Raw genomic sequence first — 23,221 nt, 5'->3', positions numbered from 1 at the left:
TTATTTTATTATATTCTATTTTTATTTTTATTTATTTTTATTTTATTCTCTTTTATTTTTATTATTTTATTTTTTATTTCATTTTTCTTTTTTCTTTTCTTTTCTTTTCTTTCTTTTTTCTTTTCTTTTCTTTTCTTTTTTCTTTTCTTTTCTTTTCTTTTTTTCTTTTTCCTCTATTTCTCTTCTATTCTATTCTATTCTTCTCTTCTATTCTTCATTTTTTATTTTACTTTTTTTTATTTTTTCAGTTTTTATTTTATTTTAATTTATTCTATCTCTATTCTATTATATTTTATTTATTTATTTTATTTTATTTTATATTTATTTTATTTTATTTTATTTTTATTTATATTTATTTTATTTATTTTCTTCATTTTCTTGTGGTGCTCCAAACTCCCCCAGACCCAGAGCTGAGCACAATCCCTCCCCTGCCTGGCTGGAAATCCCATTTTTTTTCCTGTGTCCCGAGGGATTTGCTGGAAGCAGCAGAGCCTGAGCCATTCAGAAATTCTCCTGCACACCCTCCAAGTGCTGAGCTCCCAATCCCTGAAAACACCACGAGGAAAAACATCCACTGCAGGATTTTCAAACCAGCAACTGCAGCTTCTTAATCATCAGCGAGGATTTGATTGTTATTTTGATTTTTATTATTTTTTTGTCTTGTTTCTGGCTGCTCTCAGAGCTGCTGACTGGAAAAGCAAACTCAGCCACAAGTGTGAGTGGCTGAGCTGCTGCTGGGTGTCCAGCTTTGAGCCAGGCTTTACAAAAATGGAGTTTTTGGGGTTTTGAGAAGGAGATTTTAGTCCTGGCTTCCAGAGGATGGGCCTGGATCACCCCCTGCTCTGCCAACAGCACCTGGGGCAGTGCCCAGTGTGACTGAAACATGAAGGGAAATTTGGGACCAGTTAAATATTTCATCCAAGCCAAGCTTCATTTATTCTTTTTTTTTTCTGTTTTTGGTGAAAAGATGTGGAACAGGGTGTCCTGGAATTATCCCTGGAATTATCCAAGGCCAGGCTGGAGCAGCCTGGGACAGGGGAATTGTCCCTGCCCATGGTTTGTGTGGGAATGGGATGAGCCTTCAAATCCATTCCCATCTCCAAATTCTGCAATTCCATGATTTTTTAACACTCTTTTAGGCTCATCATTCCTCAGTTCCAAACCCTAAATCCTCATTTCCCAGCCCCAACTCAAAGCATCCTTGTGGAAATGAGTGAATTCCCTCACACAGAAATAAGGGAATCACTGGCTGTTTCTCCTTCTGCTCCAAAATCCCAAATCCACCAAAATTCAAAATCCCAAATCCACCAAAATTCAAAATCCAAAATCCTCCTCCAGGTCTCTCCCAGAGCTCCCTCCCCACAAATGCAGCAATCCCTGGATTTCATCTTTTCCTGAATATCCTGAGAAAACTCAGCCCATATATAATAGATATAATAGATCTATTATATATTATAATAGATAATAATATAATATAATGTAATATATATAATTATATAATAGATAGATTATATATTATTTATTATATATTTATTATATATTATACTGTATCTTTTATGCTTTATATTTTCATTCTATCTTTTATAGATATTCTATTCTATTCTATTCTATTCTATTCTATTCTATTCTATTCTATTCTATTCTATTCTATTCTATTCTATTCTATTCTATTCTATTCTATTCTATTCCATTCCATTCCATTCCATTCTATTCTATTCTATTCCATTCCATTCCATTTCATTCCATTTCATTCTATCCCATCTAAGCAGTTTAATTAATGCAAAGTTTGTTTACCATGAAGTATCAAAAAAACAATTTACAGTGCATGAAATATAATACAGCAATATTATAAAATAATAAATTATATTTTTATTATAAAATAAAATGATGTTATGTTATGTTATGTTATGTTATGTTATGTTATGTTATGTTATGTTATATTAATTATATATAAACTCCCCAGGAAAATCCTGAGCATCACAGAGATTTTTAATTTCCCCCCCAAAATTAATAATTCAACCTAAAATCAGCTGGGAACGCCCCAAATTTTCCAATTTTATGGCAGAAAAATCCCTTTTCCAAGCCAGAGGAAGCAAAAAAAATCCTTGCTGTGCTTTCCTCAAGTACCTGCAGGTTTCAGGGAGAAGATGTGGGAGCAGATGGAATTTTGGCTGGAGCAGTTTTGGTTCTGATTCCATGTTATGAGGATCTTGATTTTTTAATAAATTAATTGCTTTTTTAATAAATTAATTAACAATTAAATAATAATAAATAATAATTAATAATAATTAATAATTAAATAATAATGGTAATAACGATAATTATTATTATAATGATAATTATGAGAATTACAATGGTAGCAACACCAACATTACAATAATAATAATAGCAATAATAACAATAACAATATTAACAATAATAATAATGATAACAGTAATAATAGTAATAATGATAATAGTAATAATAGTTTCGATAGTAACGATAATGGTAATTATAATAATAACGATGATGATATAATAATAATAAAAATAAAAATAATAACAATAATAAAAATATAATAATGATAATGATAATGATAATGATAATGATAATGATAATATTTCCAGCCCTTCCCTATCCTCATTTTGTGATTTTGTGGCTGAAATCTGAACCAATTTTGTTCCAGCTGGGATCTGCCAGGATGAAATTTCAGTGCTGAAGAACTTCAAACAATCATGGACAGAAAATGAACAGAAATTTTTATTGTCTGGGGATGATGGAGAGGCAGGTGCCTGGATTTGAAAGGGAAATCTGCTCATGGGTGTGTGAGAATTATGGTGGGTTTGCATTTCCCTAAAGAATGGAGAGGAGTTCAAGGGAAACTTGAAGTTTTATGAGGGCTACTACATCAAATCATATTTAGGTGGATTTTTGAGATTTTTTTTTCCCCACAAGTTTCCTGTTATTTCTTTTTATTCCATGATTTTTCTGCCTTTTCCTATGTTGGCCATAAGCATTTGACTCTTTTCAAACCACCATCCAAAAAAAATGAGGGAACTCCCTGCAAATTCTATTACTGAAAAAAAAAACCAAACCAACAGGTAGAAATAAAGAAATAAAATGGCAATAAATAAATAAATAGCAAAAATAAATAATAGAAATAAATAAATTAAATGGGAATAAATAAATTGTCCCTGCCCTTGGTTTGTGTTGGAATGAGATGATCCTAAAAATCCCTTCCAACCCAAACCATCCCATGATTCCACAATTCCAATTTTTAGAACTAAATTCTCTGCATTATTCCTCTTTCCAAAGTAAGCTTCTCGTTAAAAATAGATTTCAATTCTCATTTTTCACATTAATAGGAAAACTGCATTAATATGGAAAAATATCTCTGAATATATCCTGCAAAATAAACAGTGGGGCAAGAGATCATTGTAAGATCAGATAATTCTATTGGGGTGCCTGAATCCAGGATTTAAAAAAAAAAAAAGAGAGAAAATCCTGCTCAGTTTAATCCAAATAATTCCATGATTTTCCAGCCCCTTCCATCTCTTTGGGTGCTGTGGCCTCAAAGTGAAAAATGTGAATATTTTGCTGCAATTCCACCCTGAAGAAAACCATTTAATTTTAGAGAATTTTAGAGAGGATTATTCCCATCTAAGTATTGGAATTAATATAAAGTGTGTTCACCATGAAGTAACAAAAAAACAATTGACAGCGAATAAAATATAATATAGCAACATTATCAAATAATAAGTCATATTTTTATTATAAAATAAAATTATGTTTTGTATGTTATGTTATGTTATGTTATGTTATGTTACATATAAACTCCCCATGGAAATCCTCAGCATCACAATGGGTCCATATTTCTCCCCCAAAATTAATAAATTAATCTAAAATCAGCTGGGAACACCCCAAATTTTCCAAATTTCTGGCAGAAAAATCCCTTTTCCAAGCCAGAAGAAGCAAAAAAAATTTTGCTGTGCTTTCCTCAAATACCTGCAGGTTTCAGGGAGAAGATGTGGGAGCAGATGGAATTTTGGCTGGAGCAGTTTTGGGTCTGTTTCAATATTTTTAATTTTTCAATAAATTGCCTCGCAAACTAATTAATTAATTATAAGTAAATAAATGAATAATAATAGTAACAGTCATGATCATAACGATAATAATGATAACAATGATAATAATGATGATAATGATAATGATAACACCATAATAATAATAATAATAATAATAGTAATAATAATAATAATAATAATGATTCCAGCCCTTCTCTATCCTCATTTTGTGGCTAAAATCAGAACCAATTTTATTCCAAGCTGAGATCTGCCATGAATTTTCCCATTAAAGAATCTCCTGTTTTGGATCCCTCTGGAGCTGGGCTGGATTCCCAGAATGGGAATTCACAAAGGACCTGTAGGAAGGTGGCACCAAAACTATTAAAAATAACAGAAAATGGGTTCCTAAATCCCTTGGGAACCTCAGGAAATGTGAAATTGTGCCCCTAAATCAGCCAAATGTTGTTTAGAAATTCCCACCACTGTCAGCTGTTCCTGTTCCATGGAATCATGGACCTGCTCCCTTTTGGGAATCCCAAAGATTCCAGGAAGTTGCCCCTTTTTTCCTTGGGGAAAACCAAAAATTGAAGAACCTTTTTTCCTTGGAAACCCAACGATTCCAAGAACCTGCTCCCTTTTTTCCCTCAGAAAACCCTTTTTTCCTTGGAAACCCAAAGATTCCGGGACCTTTTTCCTTGGAAAATCCAAAGATTCCAGGACTTGTTTCCTTTCTACTTAGGAAACCAAAGATATCAAGGACCAGCTTCTTTTCCTTTGGGAAATCCAAAAATCCAGGGCCCTGCTCCATTTTGGAAAACCCAAAGATTCCAAGCATCTGCTCCTTTTCCTAGGGAATCCAAAAATTCCAGTGACCTGCTCCATTTTTCCTTTGGGAAACCCAAAGATTCCAGAGATCTTTTTCTTTTGGAAACCCAAAGATCCCAGGACCTGCTCCATTTTTTTCTAGAGAAATCTAAGGATTCCAGGGCCCTGCTCCCTTTTTCCAGGGAAAACCCAAAGATTCCAGGGACCTTTTTCCTTGGGAAACCCAAAGATTCCAGGGACTTCTTTCCTTTTTCCTCTGGGAAATTGAAAAATTCTAGTGACCTGCTCCAATTTTCCTTTGGGCAAACCAAAGATTCCAGGGACATTTTTCCTTGGAAAACCCAAAGATTCCAGGGACTTGTTTCCTTTTTTCCTTGGGAAACCCAAGGATATCAAGGACCAGCTCCCTTTTCCTTTGGGAAATCCAAAAATTTCAGATCCCTGCTCTATTTTTTCCTTGGAAAAACCAAAGATTCCAGGTCCCTGCTCCCTTTTTCTTTGGAAAACCCAAATATTCCCAGGAGCAGCTGCTGTAACAGGAGCACCCCACCCTCCTTTTGTGCTGGATCCCAATAAAAAGGAGGATATTGGATATCCTTGGGCAGGTGTTCCTGGATTACAGGTGCAGAAATTCTGAGCTGGTCTTTTTAGTACTATTAATAAAAATATTGACTGTGCAACCTTTCTATCTCCTATTATATTATTCTATGTTCTAAATTCTATATTCTGTATTCTGTATTCTACATTCTATATTCTGTATAATATATTCTTTAACAAGGAAGGAGGGATTGGGGGTTTTTGGGGGGGAATTTTTGCTGATATGTTGTATTGATAAATATAACAGAGTTTTGTTAAAAATAGACATAATTCCAGCTGAAAGAGCTGAGAAAAAAGATGGAGAGAGATTATTTCCAAAGGATGCAGGGACAGGACACAGGGAATGGCTCCCACTGCCAGAGGGCAGGGCTGGATGGGATTTTGGGAATTAGGAATTGTTCCCTGGGAGAGGTTGGGATGATCCTAAAAAAATCCCTTCCACCCCCAAATCATTCCATGAATCTCAAGACCTGAATTTAACCTGAACGGACAGAAACAGATCATGAGGAGAAAAATCATTCCTGATCTTTCAGAAATATCTATGCTGGGAGTTTCACAGCTTTGTGTTGATTTTATGGCCAGAATAAAGTTTGCTTTAGGGAAGAAATTATTTGATGCTGATAAGAAAAGACAGCTCGTTCAGAGGAGCAGGGAAAATCTTTCCTAGAGGCCACAGAGGTTTTCTGCTTGTTTTTAAACAGGAGCAATGACATTTGGTTTTACAGCTTCATCCCTCTTCCCATCTTTTTCTGCAAAATTCAAATTTCAGAACCTTCCTTGGTGCATTTGAAGTCGATTTTTTTTTCATCCTTTCACTTGAGTTGTGCCATCTCAAATTCTGCATTGCCCTGGGACAGGAACACAGATCTTTGTCTCACTGGTGGCCCCTGAGCCCAGAAATGTTTCTCACTCTGTGTCACCAGTTCTGATCTCCTCCAGAACTGCTCTGAGCAGGGGTTAGACTCAGCCTAAGAGAGGGTTTGGGGACATCAGGCTGGCAGGGTGACAGATGTGGGTACAAGCTGTTAAAAACCATGGAATTACATGATTTTTTTGACACTGTTTTGAGCTCATCATTCCTCAGTTCCAAACCCTAAATCCTCTTTTCCCAACCCCAACTCAAAGCATCCTCATGGAAAGGAGTGAATTCGTCCACACAGAAATATGGGAATCAATGGCTGTTTTTTCCCCCTGCTCCAAAATCCCAAATCCACCAAAATTCAAAATCCCAAAATCCCCCTCCAGATCTCTCCCAGAGCTCCCTCCCCACAAATGCAGCAATCCCTGGATTTCAGCTTTTCCTGAATATCCAAGGAAACTCAGGCCCCATCCATCCCAGCACCACCTCTTGACAAAATAATCCCATAATTAGTTAAAGAAAATTCTCAACTAGTTAAAAATTTTCTATCATTTCCCAACCCCAACTCAAAGCATCCTTGTGGAAAGGAGTGAATTCCCTCACACAGAAATAAGGGAATCAATGGTTGTTTCTCCCCCTGCTCCAAAATCCCAAATCCCCCAAAATTCAAAATCCAAAATCCACCTCCAGGTCTCTCCTAGACTTCCCACAAATTCAGCAATCCCAGGATTTTCTTGAATATCCCGAGGAAACTCAGCCCAGCCTGGCCCCATCCATCCCATCACCACCTCTTGACAAAATAATCCCATAATTATTTAAACAAATTTCCCAACTAATTAAAAATTTCCCAGCCCCAACTCAAAGCATCCCCGTGGAAAGCAGCGAATTCCCTCCCACTCATTCTCCAACCCACTTCTCCACCACCACGAGGAGGGGGCCAAAAGCTTCTGTCCCTTCTAAGAAACCAAAATAACTGCAAAAAAAAATTAAAAAAAAAGCAGAGAGAAGGCTGAGGGGACAGGAAGGCACGGTGGGGAGCGGGGACGGAACTGCTGCAAGAGCTTTGAGCCTTATCAGCCCCAGGCAGCGGCTGCGGTTTGCTCGCTCTTGCAACCCTCCTGCAACTGCCACTTGTTTTCCTACAAACAGGATGCCCCAAAGAGGCCAGCAGCTGGCCCAGGATTATGAGGAGAAGGGGTTTTTGGGGTGCTTTGTGCCAGCTTGGAGCTTCTCTCTGGGTTTTTTTTTTTTTTTTCCTGGAGGGAAAGTGAGTGCAGGTGCGTGCTCAGCTCCTTCCTGTTGAGACAACGACAAAAAAAAAAAAAAAAAGGGGGGGGGGTTTGGTGTTGTAGTAGGTTGAAGTTCTCATTTGCTCCTTTTTTTATGATTTCAACTCGAATTTGTTGTTGAGGAAGGGAATGTCACTGGGGAACCCAGAAAATTTGAGGATGATCCATGCCTGGAATTGGCTGAGGTCAGGTTGGATGGAGCAGCCTGGGAGAGAGAGTGGCAGGGGGAAGGAATGAAATGGGATAAAAAGTCCCTCCCAACCCAAAGCATTCCATGATTCCATGCAGATTTCCATGATTTCTTTGCTGTGCAGCCCCACTTTGCTGGAGTGAGGGCTGGATTCATGGAAATGTCACCAAAAAACCCAAAGGAGAAACTGGAGGTGTCCAAGGAAGGGCTGGAGGTGGCACTCAGAGCTCTGGGATGGGGACAAGATGAGGACAGGGCACAGCTGGGATTCCATGGGCTGGGAGGGCTTTTCCAGCCCCAGGGATTCCAGGATTCTGTGATTCTGTCATTCTGGGATTCTGGGATTTTGTAATTCTGTGATTCTGGGATTTTGGGATTCTGGGATTCTGGGATTTTGGGATTCTGGGATTTTGTCCTCACATCTCTGGATCCCATTTCCACCTCCCCTGCCCCAAATTCTGCACTCAGGCTCCTCTCCAAGGTCACACCAGAGAAACCTGCCCTGCAGACAAGGCAGGCACCAGCCTGGAATTTGAAGCCAGAAGGGAGAGATGGGAAAAACAAAACAAGCTCTGCCCCTGCTCTGATAATTCCCTGGGCAAAGGTTATTCCCTGTGCCAGAGGTGCACCTCTGGTTTTCCAGCAGAGCTCTGCACCCTGCAAATATTTCTGGAACTTCCTAGTGCTACATCAACACCAGAGAGATCAGGGAAAAAAAAAAAAAAAAGTATCTCTAGAATTATTATTTTCTTTTAAGTTTTACTTTTCAATTATTTTCTGCAAGGAAAAAAAAAAAACCAACAAAAAAAGAAGAAATAATTTTAAATGCACGAATGAAGTCTCCATGTGCCACAACTCTGCTGGAGCCTGGAGGATTTGAGGGAGTCTATCAAGAATATCCTGAGTTGGAAGGACCCAGCTTGATGTCCAGAAAAATAAAAATACTCTTGGCATTTTCAAGTTCTCCTGCTGCTCAAAAGTAACTTTTTCCCCTGGATTTTCTTTGTGGTTTTTATTTTATTTTCATTTATTTTATTGCAGCTGGAGAGGTACAATATTAGAGCCCTGAAATAATGTGTGGTGCTCAGGAAATTTCTGATTCAAACATCAGCTTGATTCAATCTGAATTTCGAGGCAAACACGAGATCTTTTGGGAGATAGTTGGGCTCAGAACTGTAAAACTGCTGTTCTCAGAACTGCTGAGCTCATCACCTGATCATCCTTCCCTAATTCTTCATCCACAAAAAAAAGGAGGAATATCTTATTCTGCAGCATTTCAGGATGGATTTGCCAACTTTGGGTGCCACAAATTGAGCTGCAAGCTCCTCTCTGAGGCAGAGTTTGTGTGATCTCCCCCCTCTCTCTCTGGCCCTCCCCCAGCTTTTGTGGTTTGTGGGCCAACTTTGCTAAAGTTGATGGAGCAGAAGTGGGCTGAAGCTCCTTTGGCTGTCATGAAAAGTGGCTGAGAGGCTCTGCCAGAGCTGCCTCCCAGCCTGAGGGAGGTTTTAGATTCCTGGGGAAAGGAAAAAGCTTCCATCAGGTTAAATTCCATCCTGGATTTGAGAGACCTCAGGCACAAAGCACATCCCTGTCTGCAGGAAAGCCCTGGCTCTGCCTAGGACAGCATCTCCTGGCTTTCTGATTTTTTTTTTTTAAATCCAGGTTAGGCTTCAATCTGAAATTTTACCCTCCAAGGAGAAGAATTTTAGTGGCTTTGCACATTTGCAATGAAAGATTTTTGGAATTTCCCACTAAATTAATGCTCAGCTAGAAGAAGAATGACAAATTCTCACAAGAGGGGTTTTCACCGCATTGCACAGGTCCCCATTAACAATATTTGGATTTAATGGAATTAATATCCATGGATTAATTACCTGGGCTGTTCAAGGCAATCAACCCACGTCCATCCCCAGTGATCTCCACCATTTCCCTCAAACCTGAGCAGCTCAGGGGTGACCCAGCCCTGGAGGCTCCTCTGGCTGCTGAGCCCAGCTCTGGCTGCTCAGCACAGCAGGGACAGGAGCTGCTGGGGCTGAGCAAGGGCCTGGAGCATCTCCCTGCCCAGGAAAGGCTGAGGGAGCTGGGGCTGCTCAGCCCTGGCTGTGTCTGTCTGTCTGTCTGTCCCTGGGTGTTCTGGTCTGTCCCCTTGTGTCCCTGGCTGTCCCTGGATGTTGCTGTCTATCCCTGGGTGTCCCTGGCTGTCCCTGGGCATCTCTGGGTGTCCCTGTATGTCCCTGCCTATCCCTGGGTGTATCTGTCTGTCCCTGAGTGTCTCTGGGTGTCCCTGGGTATCCCTGTGTGTCCTTGGGTGTCCTTGGGTGTCCCTGTCTGTCCCTGGGAGTCCCTGTCTGTCCATGTTTGTCCCTGGGTGTTCTTGTATGTCCCCATGTGCCCCTGGCTGTCCCTGGGTGTGTCTGTCTGTCCCTGTCTATCCCTGGGTGTCCCCATGTGTCCCTGTGTGTCTCTGGGCATCTCTGTCTGTCCCTGTGTGTCCCCATTTGCCACTATGTGTCCCTGGGGTGTCCCTGAGTGCTTCTGGGTGTCCCTGTCTGTCTCTGGGTGTCCTTGTCTGTCCCCATCTGTCCCTGGATGTCCCTGAGTATCTCTGGGTGTCCCTCTGTGTCCCTGTCTGTCCCCATGTGTCTCTGTCTGTCCATGTCTGTCCCTGGGTGTCTCCACATGTCCCTGGGCATCTCTGGGTGTCCCTGGGTGTCCCTGAGTGTCCCTGAAGGTCTCAGGGTGTCCCTGTCTGTCCCTGGGCATCTCTGTCTATCCTAGTCTGTCCCCTTGTGTCCCTGGATGTCCCTGAGTATGTCTGGGTGTCCCTCTGTGTCCCTGTTTGTCCCTATGTCTCTCTGTCTGTCCATGTCTGTCCCTGTCTATCCCTGGGTGTCCCCACGTGTCCCTGGGCATCTCTGGGTGTCCCTGGGTGTCCTCATGTGTCCCTGTCTGTCCCCATGTGTCCCTGGGTGTCCCTGGGCATCTCTGGGTATCCCTGGGTGTCCCTATCTATCCCTGGGTGACCCTGTCCATCTGTCTGTCCATCTGTCTGTCTGTCCCTGTGCACAGCAGGCTCAGAGCAGTCCCAGCTCTGCTCCAGCAGTGTCCCCAGGTCCCCAGGCAGGGGCTGAGCCCAGCAATTCCCCCCCAGCCTCTGCCCTGCTCTGATCTCCACTCAAACCCTCATTTTTATCCACCACATCACAGCCTGCACCAGAGCCCTGACACCCAGCTGCCTGCCCAGTTTCACATCTATTCAAGTCAAAAAGTAGCAACCAAGAAACCAGTTTAGAAATAATTCTCTTTTTTTTTTTTTTTTTTTCCTACCATTTTCTCCCTCCCACGCCCAGCACATGCCACTTTTCAGTTTTGGGTTACCAAAATTAACAGGGCCAGGCTCAGGCAGGAAACTTCTAGGAGAGGAAAAAGGAAATTAAGATCCCAAAGGAAATTTGTTGATCTAGTGGGATCTATGCACAGAGTCCTGAATGTGAGATTTTGGGGAAAAAAAAATCAGGAATTTTGGAGGTGTGTTCAGCACTTGTTGACTCAGAAATTAAAGAGCAGAACTTCACAGCAGCCCCAGGAGAAGCCAATCCTTCCATCCCAGAGAATTTGTGGATTTCCCATCCCTGGAAATGTCCAAGGCCAAGCTGGATGAGACTTGGGATAATGGAAGGAGGTTGAAATGAGAGGATTTTTAAGGTTCCTACAGCCCAAACCCATCCACAATTCCATGATCCCTTCCTGACTTTCTAAAACAGCTCCAGGATCAAAGAGAGCAATTCCAGGTGCCAGCAACAGAACCAGGATTTCTTTGGGCCACACCAATGAAGGAAAGGACAATAATTTAATAACCCAATGGGGGATTCACTTCAAACACTGAGCTTCCAAAAATAAAATAAAAAAAAACCTCTGGAAAAATGCCAGTGAATTATTCTGGGAGCACAACCTGGGGGAGTTTTCTCTATTCCTTTATTTTAACTCATGGACAAAGGCAGCTCCAAACACCTGTGTCTCAAATATCAGCAGCTGGGACTCAGATTTCCAGCACCCAACCATCCCCTGAAATCCTGGCAGCTCCAGCTGGTTGGGAATATTCCCCCATTCCAGCTGGAAAATGCAGCCCCCAGCCCAAAAACAGAGGTCAGCAGAGGAAAAAATGGCTTTGCTATTCAAGGTTTTATTAAAAAAAAAAAAAACAAAAACCCTAAATCAGAATTCATTTAGCCCTTGAAAGAATTAATTTAGCCCTTGAAATAATTCATTTCACACAATGAAAACTTCTTCTCCTTCCTGACTTTCTCACCCTCTTCTCTGCACTGAATTCTGATAAAAAATATATATTTAAAATAGATTTATTTTCAGGCAAATCTTTAATCCACTTGGGTTTTTTTTGGTTTTTTTTTGCCTTCATCTTTATGATAACTCAAAACAGGTTGGTCTCCAGCTGCAGAAATGCAAAAGCAGCAGCAAAAATTTGCAACCTAAGTCATGTGCTAGAAATGTTTGGGTGAATTGGTTGGTGGCAAATGCTGCAAAGAGCAGCATTTCCTCCCAACCTCAGTCACGAGCTGCTTTGTTTTCTCACTGAAGAGAAAGAAGTGAGGGAAGTTTTGCTGCAGGTAATGACATCCTAAAATAGGACAGCTGATGTTTTTCTACAGGTTATTTATTTAATTTCTCATTCTTCTTTCAACTGCTGTTTCGAATAAGAGAGGTTTTAATTTTCTGCAGGAAAAAACCCAAAAAATATTAAAAAATCCAGCAATGCCTTTAAAATATTCAAGTTTTTCACCTTAACAAGTGAGGGAGTTCAGCCGGAAAATAAGTTAAAGAACAGGGGAAAGATTTCCCTTGGAAATTAGTTGAAATCTGGTCACAAATTTCTGTTAAATCATGTTTGGGTTTAATTTTTTGGTTTTTTTTTTTTTTTGTTTGGTTTTTTGTTTGGTTTTTTTTTTTTTGGGGGGGGGGGGTTAATAAAACCTCTATGTAGGAATTTGTATCAAGCTGAAGTTTCAGAGGTTGACCTGGTGTCCTGCCTGATCCCACACCTGATTCCTTCAGACCCTGGAACATCTGGAATGGGCTTTACCAAAGGCTGGAAAGGAGCTCAGACAGATGAAAAACCTCCAACTGCTTCTGGTTAAAAAGTGCTTTTGATCTCCAGCTGTGGTGGTTTCATCAAAGCAGGAACACCCCAAAAACCTCAAGAGCTGCTTTGTCCCTCTGCACGTGAGATGTGCCCAAAATTTGGAGCAGTCACAGGAGGGAAGGATTGAGAGGGAGCTGCCCTAAAAAACCTGGAAAAATGAGCCAAGCCCCCAGTGAGCAGCTGGAATTGGGAGCTGTGGCTCACACAGAGGTGTTTATATTCAGCACAAACTGAAAATGGGGCAAAACAGGGCAAGGAGGGCCAGGATGGAGCTGGAAAAAAACAAAGGAGGCAGCAGGATGAGCAGAGGATGGAGCAGCTCTGCTGGCAGGAAAGGCTGGCACAGCTGGGATTGTTCACCTGCACAGGAGAAGCTTTGGCTGAGCTCAGTGTGGCCTTGCAGGGCCTGAAGGAGCTGCAGGAAACATGGAGAGAGACAATTCCCAAGGGATGGAGGGACAGACACAGGGAATGGAGGGACAGGACACAGGGAATGGAGGGACAGGACACAGGGAATGGAGGGACAGACACAGGGAATGGAGGGACAGACACAGGGAATGGAGGGACAGGACACAGGGAATGGAGGGACAGACACAGGGAATGGTCCCACTGCCAGAAGAAAGGCTAATATTGGATATTGGGCAGGAATTGTTCCCTGTGATGGTGATGAGGGGCTGGGATGGAATTGCCAGATTTGCTGTGGCTGTCCCTGGATCCCTGGAATGTTCATTTCCAGGTTGGACACTGGGGCTGGAGCAATGGGACAGTGGGAGGTGTCCCTGCCATGGCACTGGGTGACTTTAAGCTCCCTTCCAGCCCAAACCATCCCATAATTCCATGATATTGCTCCAACACACAAAAAAAAAAAAAAAAGTTAGAAGAGGAACTGCTGACCTGGGCACAAGAGTCATCCCAGTCTCACCCAAAGTCACCAGCCAGGTCTTTCCAGTGGTTTCCCTGACTCTTGGCTCAGGTTCCATGTACACAAAATCCTGCATTGCCTTAATTGCCCCAGGAAAACGTGACTCTCAATCATCTTTTCCTAGAAATCAGTTTAAGGACACAAATTCACCCCACAGAGGAACCCTAAATCTCTCTTCATGTTGGTCATGTCTTGTTATCCCAAATGGGATTTATAGAACCATGGACCCACAGGGATCACCCAGCCCCAGCCCTGCCCTGCCCAGACCCCCCAAAATCCCAGCCTGGGCATCCCTGGAGCTCTGGCAGCCCTCAGGGCTCTGCCCATTCTCTGTGGAACTGCTCACAAAAATTACTATTTCCATTACAATCCCTATTAGAGAAAAAAAAAAACAAAAAAAAAACCAACAAAGCAAACACCCCAGGATTAAAAGTTCTGATTGTTACTTCCAAAATCTCAATGATCCACCATATTTAAACCCCAAAAGTTTATCCTGTCTCTGTTTTTTAACCTTGGCAAGTCATTCACATTCAGTTTCCAGGCATGCTGAATGTGAAACCCTGCTTCATTTAGAAAATTAAATCATTTCCTCCAACAAGGGACAGTCAGAAGATGCTCATGTTCCTACAACAGACCTGACTCTTGGTTTCAAAGTGCAAAATTATTTTATGCTTGGTGTGAAAAACGTGTGGGTGTTCAGCCCCAGCCATTATCACTTTCACAGGTTTGATGAAGAGAAAACTGCAGACTGAGGGGTCTCTTTCCTCTCAGGAAGGATGGAAAAAGCTGTCACTAAATTTCTTGCAGAAGTTTTGGAACAATGAAACCATCACATATTGCAGCAAGTGATTCACCAATGCATTTGAGTACAGACAAATACTCAAATGTATTTTTTTATCATTTGAAATACTCAGAAAGGTTTGGGATGGAAGGACCTTAAGGAATATCTCACTCCACCCCTGCCATGGCTCATTCCACTGTCCCAGGTGGATCCCAGCCCTTTCCAAATTGTCCTTGGACATTTCCAGGGATCCAGAGGCAGCCACTGTTTCTCTGAGAATTTAATTCTAAGAATTTCTCCCTGATATTTCATCCAAACCTCTCTTTTAGTTTAAAATTTTCTTCATGAAGTCTAAACTTCAGTGAATCTTCCAGATATTAATTTGATTCCATCTGACTCATACAAACCCCAGAGCTCATTTACATGGAGGTCCTGAAAACCAGAAGTGTTTTACAGAAGTCTGATATTATCTGTAACTGAATTCTGAAATACAAAACCCTTCCCATGGAGTGTGTGCAGCCCAGCTCTCAGATCCAGAATCCCAGAATCGAGGTGGGCAGAGCCCTGAGGATCCCCCAGTGCCACCCCAGTGCCACCAGCATCACCCCAGCCCTGTCCCCAAGGGCCACATCCAGCCTGTGCTGAGCACTGCCCCAGACAGTGACTGCAAACCTCCCTGGGCAGCTCATCCCAATCCTGACCACTCTGCCAGGGGAATTTTCTTTCCCAATCTCCACCCTGAGCCTGCCCTGCTGCAATTTGAGGCCATTTCCTCTCATTTTTTCACTTTCACCATCCCTCCCTCCTGCCACAAGGTCCCTCCTGAGCCTCCTTTTCTCCAGGCTGAGCCCCTTCCCCATTCCAGCTGCTCCTCCCAGGATGTTCTCCAGACCCTTTTCCCATCTCTGGACACTCTCCAGCCCCTCAATGTCCTTTTGAAGGTGAGGGGAGCCCCTTGCATCCACCCCTGCAGGTGTCAGGAGGAGCTTGGTGCTGAGTGAGGCAGGAGCTGAACCCTGGGGCTTTCACTACTGATTTTATACAGCCAGGGCAGATTTAAGGCAGCACTGCTTTAAACACTCCTGCAGCCACACTTCCCCTTTCCTTGGGGGAAAAAAAATGTGTCCTAGAACAAATTCTCATGATAAAATCCTGGATCCCTCTAGACAGGGACATTAACTGGTCATTGTGGAGAAAAGGAGGCTCAGGGGGATCTCACTGCTCTGCAGAATTCCTGACAGGAATGGGGAGGGATGTGGGGCTGGGAATTTTCTGGGAATGCTCAGGAGGAGCCTGGATGAGGTCCTTGGGGTCATGGTTTGGGATGATGTTGATGGTGGCAGTGGATGATGCTGAAAATCTCTTCCCACCCAGAGAATTCCAGGGTTCTGTGGATCTCTGAGCACAGAACTGGCTGTCCCAGCACAGGTGAATGCCATAGAACCATGTTAAAAAAACCCCAAAAAAAACCAACTTCTGAAAGCTGCAGGTGGTGCTGGGGCTTTGAAGGCCCCAGACATTTGTCACAAAGGACAAATGACAAATGACACAGAGCACACACACATGCTGTGCTTCACCCTGAACCATCCAGGGATTTCCCAAACTCTCCTTTCCCTTTCAAACACCACAAAAAAAAGCCTCTGGAAGGGCTGGTGAGAGCTGCTGATCTGATGAGGGTGGAAGGGCTCACCCTGAGTGCAGCAGCTTGAAATGTTTATAGCAAACCTCATAAAACCTGATGGTTTTCAGGTTTCCTTCCAGTGCTTGCTCAGAAAGATTTGTAAGACATAAACCTTTCAACCTGCAGACAAAACCTGACCTAAATGCAGCTTCTGGGCTTTCAAAATCACAGCTTTGCTAGGAAAGCAGATGGCAGAAAACACCCTGCAAGACAAAATATTCATGAGGCAAAAAAAAAAAACAAAACAAAAAACCCTCGAGCCCATCTCGTGCTTTGGGGTTCACTGGAATCAGAAACTGAAAACTAAAAATTACAGGTTGGAAACAGAAATTCCCAGATTGATTAAAGGCAGAGAAAGTGTTCTCACAGTTCTTCATGAAGTGAAACTGCCCCTTTTGACAGTTTCACTCAGCAGAAATGGGGAATCCTCCAGGCAGCATCCAGCAGGAATTGGAAACTGTCCCAGGTGGAGCTGCCCTCACTCCTCATCCCTGCTCCCCACCAGCCCTTCTGGGCCCTTCCCTTTCTCCTTGATAAAGAATAAATATTTATAGAAAATGTGATGGGTTGGACTAAAATTTGTTTTACAAGATGAAATCACTTCAGTTTTATTACTAAACTTAAACTGGTTGTAAAGGCTGGCTTTGGCTGGGATCTCAATGAACAAAAAAAAAATAAAAATCCATTATTCGGAAATGACTTGGGGATCTGCATAATTCCTGCTCTTCCCATTAGTTTGATTGCAGTGCACACTGGTTTCAGCACCCCTGAGGATATTATGGGATGTTCACAGGCTTCACCCCCAGGCTGGATGATGCTTCACCTGCCCTGGTGCCACCCCAGAGAGATGGCACTGCACACTTTGGGCAGCTCAACTTTACCCAAACATTCCCCAGCCTCTCCAGAGCACAGAAATGAAGGAGGGCAGTGTTTCCCTGTCCTCTCAGCCCAGTGAGTCACCCAGCCCATGGCCAATCCCAGATGTCCTGGAGGAAGCCACAAATCCTCTGGCAGATGGCAGAGCTGCTTCCAGGGGATCCTTCTTGAACAGGGTTTGGTTTGTGCTCTGAAATGGGGCAGGGACAGGCAAAGGGAGAATTTAACCCTTCCAAAAACACCTTTTTATTTTATTTTTTTTTTACCTTAAAAATAATTTGATTGGTTTTTTTTTTTTTTACCTTTAAAAAGCTTTTTAGGGACTTTAAAGCTCAACCTGGCAGGTATTTCTTAAGAAATTGTTGATGATCTTAAAGTGCTTTTCCAACCTAAAGAGTCCCATGATACTCTGTAGGAATGGACAAAACCAGGAGTTTTTAGGATTCAGTTAAAGCCTTGGATTTAGATTTTATGGCAATGCCCACTCTGCCTTTCATTTCTCCATTCCCATCCCTGGCCCTCTGGGCTGGTTTTGGGATAACCTACAGAGAAATCTGCATTTCCTTAGGATGGTTTCTCCTTGGCTTTTCAAACCCAGTGTTTCTAAATCCAACAGCAATAATTTCCTAGGTTTAGGTACAGACTCTCTCTCTCAAACAACAGCATGATTGACACACTCATGCTTTATTCTGAAGTTAAATTTCAATTACTTTAATAAACTTGCACCACCCCTGGCTTTTATGGGTATTTCAAGATAAGCAGCCTGTTATTTTGGGATCAACAGTCAAACTAAACTTAAAAAAAAAAAAAAAAAAGCAGTTTATTTTCTATTTTTACTGCATCCCCTGGCAGTGTGGGGGAGATACTTTCATTTTCCTCAGAGTTTGTCCCTCATGGTAAAACACCCAACAATCTCTAATTAATGGCCAAATGATAAAGGAGCAAAGGCAAAACAATCAGAGGGATGTGCTGGCCAGACAGAACCTAAACCCTTTTCAGCCTCAGCACAACTTATCCCTGGGCTGAGTGTGGCTGCTCAAACGCTCAGTGAAATATTTTGGCTCAGGATAAAAATCTCTTGATCTCACCAGAGCAGCATGTTCAGCTCTGTCAGACTTTTTACTTCCTGTGTTCAGGCCTTGCAATGTTTCTCAAGGCTTTTAAGTGAAAAAAAGAGCTCAGGCTGTGTAAATCAGACATTGTGCAAGGTTTTTCTACTTGTAAGCCAAGGTTTTTATGAGCTTTAGTTCAATTTCCTATTCACAAGCTGCAGTCAGGGGTTTATAATGCTGACACAAATTAACTCTTTGGTACGGGGCAGGCTGCCTGAAAAATTCTTTTTCCACGGTGAGAAGGGAATTTATGCTGCTGGAAAAAGAGAATTCCAGACTGGTTTGGGTTGGGATGGGTTTTAAAGCTCATCCCATCCCACCCCTGCCATGGCAGGGACACTTCCACTGTCCCAGCTGCTCCAATGTCCAGTCTGATCTGGGACAATCCAGGGAAAAATAATCCACAATTCTGAGGAATCCACAATTCTGGAGCTGGGATGGATGGAGCCCAAATCACTTCAGCCTCCACTCCCACCCAGCACCAGGCACTTTTCCAAAGGGAATCCCACCACAAGGAAAGTCAGAGCCATGAATTTCCAAAGGTGTCCCTGAATCCAGGCAGGGAGGAGAATCAGAGCAGGAAGAGCTTCTCCATTAAATCCTCTCAAGTCCTCCAGGATCCCCCAGTGGCACCCCAGTGCCACCAGCATCACCCCAGCCCTGTCCCCAAGGGCCACATCCAGCCTGTGCTGAGCACTGCCCCAGACAGTGACTGCAAACCTCCCTGGGCAGCTCATCCCAATCCTGACCACTCTGCCAGGGGAATTTTCTTTCCCAATCTCCACCCTGAGCCTGCCCTGCTGCAATTTGAGGCCATTTCCTCTGCTCCTTTCCCTGCCCCTCCTGTCAGGGAGCTGTGCAGAGCCACAAGGTCCCCCCTGAGCCTCCTTTTCTCCAGGCTCAGCCCCTTCCCAGTCCAGGATTTATTTTCCAGCCCCTTCCCAGCTTTGTTGCCCTTCCCTGGACTCACCACACTTTTATTTTGCATTTACAAGACAAGGATCCCTCAATGCCTGGCTGCTCCTTGGCACTGCAGGACTCAGAAGAAATTACCCACAGTGTATTTTTCTGTTTTTTCCATATTATAAAATTACTGTGCTGGTGTTCACTCCCAATTGATAACAAACCATCAAAACCACGACATGATTAATTAATAAAAAAATGTCACAAAGGCAAAACCAGGAGTAAACTTCTTTGCACATTGAAAGAATCAGACCTTGCAGCAAAAATTAGGGGAAAATGCCCTCCTGGAAAATATTATGCTTGGTGCTATTTTGAGCAGCATAAAATGATGAGTTCTGTTTTCTTTCAGGGGCAAAAATAATCAGGAGACTTCAAGAATTGTTACAAGGTGGCAAGAAAAGAAATTATGAAATTGTAAAATTAAAAAGTGTCAAATTGGAAAATGGAAAAGTGGAAAGTGGAAATTTTAAAGTTGGAAAGTGGAAAAGTGGAAATTGTAAAGTTGGAAAGTGGAAAATTGGAAAGTGGAAAATTGGAAATTGTAATATTAGAAATTGGAAAATTGGAAATTGTGATATCAGAAATTGTAAAGTTGGAAATTGTAAAATTGGAAATTATAAAATTAGAAATTAGAAATTTAGAAATTAGAAATCAGAAATGATCAAATTAGAAATGATAAAATTTAGAGGTGTGTACAACGAGATTATTTTATCCTCCTTTAAGACCTATAGGGTCAACTCTTTACCACAAGACCCCCCCAAGGGGCCTCATTTTGATGGCCCATCCCAAAAGTTCTCCTTGGAATGTTGGGAATTCCCAGCTCCCAGCCACTGCTGGGCTGGTGTGATAGAAGAAGAGCCACATCCTGTGGTGAACCACACTCCATCAACCTCCCAGACCTTCCCCCCCAATTTTCACCTACATCCAGCTCCTAAAGAATGATGGATTTCCTTCTCACAGAGCTGTGTGGTCTGATAAAGAGAAATCCATGGAGAAAACACTTTTTTTTTTTCCCCCCCCTTTTCCCTCCTGATTTCGGTTGAGGCAGAAAACGCAATAAATTTTGGCGGGAAAACCAAAAATGAGGCGTTTTGGGGACGTTTCTTTGCAAAACCTGTTGAGAAATAGGGTGAGAACAACCCACTCTAGGGATGGTTATTTTTTTTTTGCTCCAGAGCCCAAACATTGCCCAGGATTTTGAAACAGCCCAGAGTTCGTTTGAGTGGAGAAAGGAACAAAAAGGGAACTGCTGGAAAACCACGTCCACACACACACAGGGTTCTTTTGCAATCATGAAAATTTGTTTTACAACTCAAGCCAAGTGTTTGAGCTGAGGTTTTCTGCAGGATAAAACCTCTCTGCCCAAAATTCTGCCCAAACTGAATAGAAAATTTGACATGAATATAAAAACAAGGGATGGTTTGAGGTGGGACATTAGAGATCATCACCTCCCACTACCCCAGGTTACTCCAAGCCTGGTCCAGAACATTCCAGGTGTTCCTAAGACCCAGCTGATTTCCAGCCTAGCACTGCTTGGAGCCCATTCCCCAAAGAAAATGAAATATTGGCGCTGGAACAACATAAATGCCAAAAAATGAACAGTAAGGACAAAAATAAACCCCATCATGGGTTGCTGAGCTGAATCTCTTGCTCGATTAAACAGCTTTAATGAAACTCCTCCTTTTCTGGACGAGCCAGCCCTTGGTTTTCAACCAGCTGCTCTCAAATTTTTTGGGTTGCTGCCAAGCACACGACCCCTGCTCTCCATCCCATCCCATCCCGTGGCCTGGCTGTGCTCTGGCACTGCACAAACACAGCCCCACGAGGCTCACTCTGCTCTTTATCACACACACAGAATTTCCCCAAGAACCCTTCCTGTGCTGCAGATTAAACCAAACAGTTGTTGAGCTAAAAAAAAAAAAAAATTAAATTTAAAAAAAAAAAAAAAAAAAAAAAAAAGCTGACGAATTGCAGGAAGATCCTGCTTGTTATTTTAGCAGTATTGCTTCCTTTCCCTGCTTGGGGTGGTGCTGAGCAATGTCAGCACTTGGACACCTCTTGCTCACCCTTCAGCATCTCCCCCACCCAGGCAAGAAGGTGCTGGTGACTCACAGGCTGCAGTGCCAGGAAAAAGACAAGAGGGAAAATTTGGGGATGAGGAGAAGGGGAGGGAAAGGAATAAAAGGTTGGAAGAGCAGAGCTGGGTAGGGTTTGTGCAGGCTGTGACCCCGTGGTGACACAGCAGCTGGAGCAGCTTTCCACACTGCCCATCATTAATGGGAATAAACTCCTGACTCACAGGCACGGGCTGGGGCTGGGACAGCTCTGTGTCCCTGTCACCCACTGCAGGACAGGCTGGGCTGGCCAGGGGAAAAGTTCAGCTGCAGCTATTCAGGAAGGTAATTCCCAGAGAGATGAGAAGTTTCCCGTGCCTGTGCCTGGCTGAGCTGGATGAATAAGCCGTGACTAAAGCATCAGCTCTGCAGGGGGGGTGAGGACATGACAGGAACGTTACAAGCTCTTGGTCACTGGTGACACACAGCAGATTGCTGGGTGAAACCCTCCAGCTCCCCCTCTGCTCCTTCAGCATCCTCTGAGCCTCCAAATCCATCCCCACCACTCCTCTCCCCGAGCCACGTGAGTTCCAGCAAACTTTAAGCAGGTTCCTAAACTCTTTTTTTTTTTTTTTTTTTTTTTTTTTTTTTTTTTTTTTTTTTTTTTCCTAAGTCTAAATCCTGCTCTGCTGGCTGGGCTTGCTGCTCCCTCCCTGCACAGCAACTGCTCAAAGAAATCCCCCCAAAAAGAACCCCAAAAGGAGCCTGTGCTGCCACTCTTGTACCTGCAGTAATTCCCAGGAGTTATCTGAGCCCACGAGGATTTAGGAAGAGCAAATTCACGAGCATGCAATGGTTGTTTGAACAGCTTAAGGGACTCCTTGTTGTAATCCCCTTAACTGATAAGCAATGAGATGATATTTCTGCGAGCTCAGACATCAACTCAAAGAAAACTGAAGTGCAAAAACCCCCATGTACCACGAGGAAGTGCCCAGCTCCTCTCCAAACATGCATTTTCTGAAACATAGCAAAGCAAAACATCCATTTAGAAATCCTGAATGGCACTTACCTCTCAAGAAGTGCTGGTAAGAAGGAAGTGACTCAAATATGCTGTTTGAAGCCATTGTTTCCTCTTTAAAACTCACTCTCTCTTCGCTGGCAGGGAATTTAGGTTTTCTTCCACCTTGGGGAGTGAAAAATGAAGGTTGGTCATTGCCACCACCCTCCTCCCAGCCATCCTGCTCGGCTCCATCCCGGCGCCTCGCCAGCGGATCCTCAGCTACTTTTGCTGAAAGAACTCTGAAATTGTTTCTTAAAAAGAAGGAGGGGGAACAAAAAAAATATATATATATATACAGTGGCTTGGTTGTGGTTGATGATGCTTACCAGCCTCCGAAACCCTGTGGTTTGCAGGCACAACGATTCGCCCTCCCTGCTGACCAATATCCCGGACCCGCTCTTGGGTGACTGCCTCCGTACCCAACTTGTGGTTCTGTGGTTGTTTATGAGGCCCAAAGAAGTGTTTCACACAACCCAAATTACAAATTTAACTGTTCCCCTTTCCAGGACCTGCCTCCATTGGTGCTTTTCTATCACATGACTGGGGTGATGTCGACTTTCTGCCTTTTTTTTTTTTTTGGAAGGGTTTGTTTTTTTTTTTAACTTTCTGAAGTCATGCCCTTCCCACTCCACCTGCCCTCCCTGGGGCTCCAGGCAAGGATGGAGTTGCTGAGGGAGGGAAAAACTGGTGATTCACCAGCCTTGATGCTCTAAAAAAGTCTTTGATGAGTTAGTTGAACTCCTCTTGTTTGGTTGTTTGAGGGTTTTTTTGGGAGTCCCTGCTTATTTTGATAGCGACTTCATTGCTGTTT

At 42.9% G+C, this 23,221-nt stretch overlaps 2 protein-coding genes across 3 annotated transcripts in view; one reads left to right on the top strand and one right to left on the bottom strand.

Annotated features, from left to right (window-relative positions):
• IFNAR2 (interferon alpha and beta receptor subunit 2) overlaps positions 1-13,739 on the top strand; it is an 844,054-nt gene extending 830,315 nt beyond the window's left edge. The window contains exon 14 of the transcript XR_013775120.1: positions 13,654-13,739. The gene's annotated coding sequence lies outside the window, so the exon portion shown is untranslated. The remainder of the gene's footprint in view (positions 1-13,653) is intronic.
• Positions 1-22,865, bottom strand: part of RUNX1 (RUNX family transcription factor 1) — a 260,592-nt gene extending 237,727 nt beyond the window's left edge. Inside the window, exons 1-2 of one of the 2 annotated variants that reach the window (XM_079312588.1) lie at positions 22,737-22,865; positions 22,420-22,533 (exon numbers count right to left, since the gene is read on the bottom strand). In XM_079312588.1, coding sequence (XP_079168714.1) covers positions 22,420-22,474 — 55 coding nt within the window. In that variant the 5' untranslated portion in view covers positions 22,475-22,533; positions 22,737-22,865. The remainder of the gene's footprint in view (positions 1-22,419; positions 22,534-22,736) is intronic. The other variant, XM_079312587.1, reaches the window with a different exon arrangement.
• Positions 22,866-23,221: the final 356 nt, after the last annotated feature.

Source organism: Erithacus rubecula (genome assembly GCF_903797595.1).
Source record: "Erithacus rubecula genome assembly, chromosome: 1".
In the NCBI taxonomy this organism is placed as follows: Eukaryota; Metazoa; Chordata; class Aves; order Passeriformes; family Muscicapidae; genus Erithacus; species Erithacus rubecula.
This window is presented reverse-complemented; position numbering and strand designations above follow the sequence as displayed.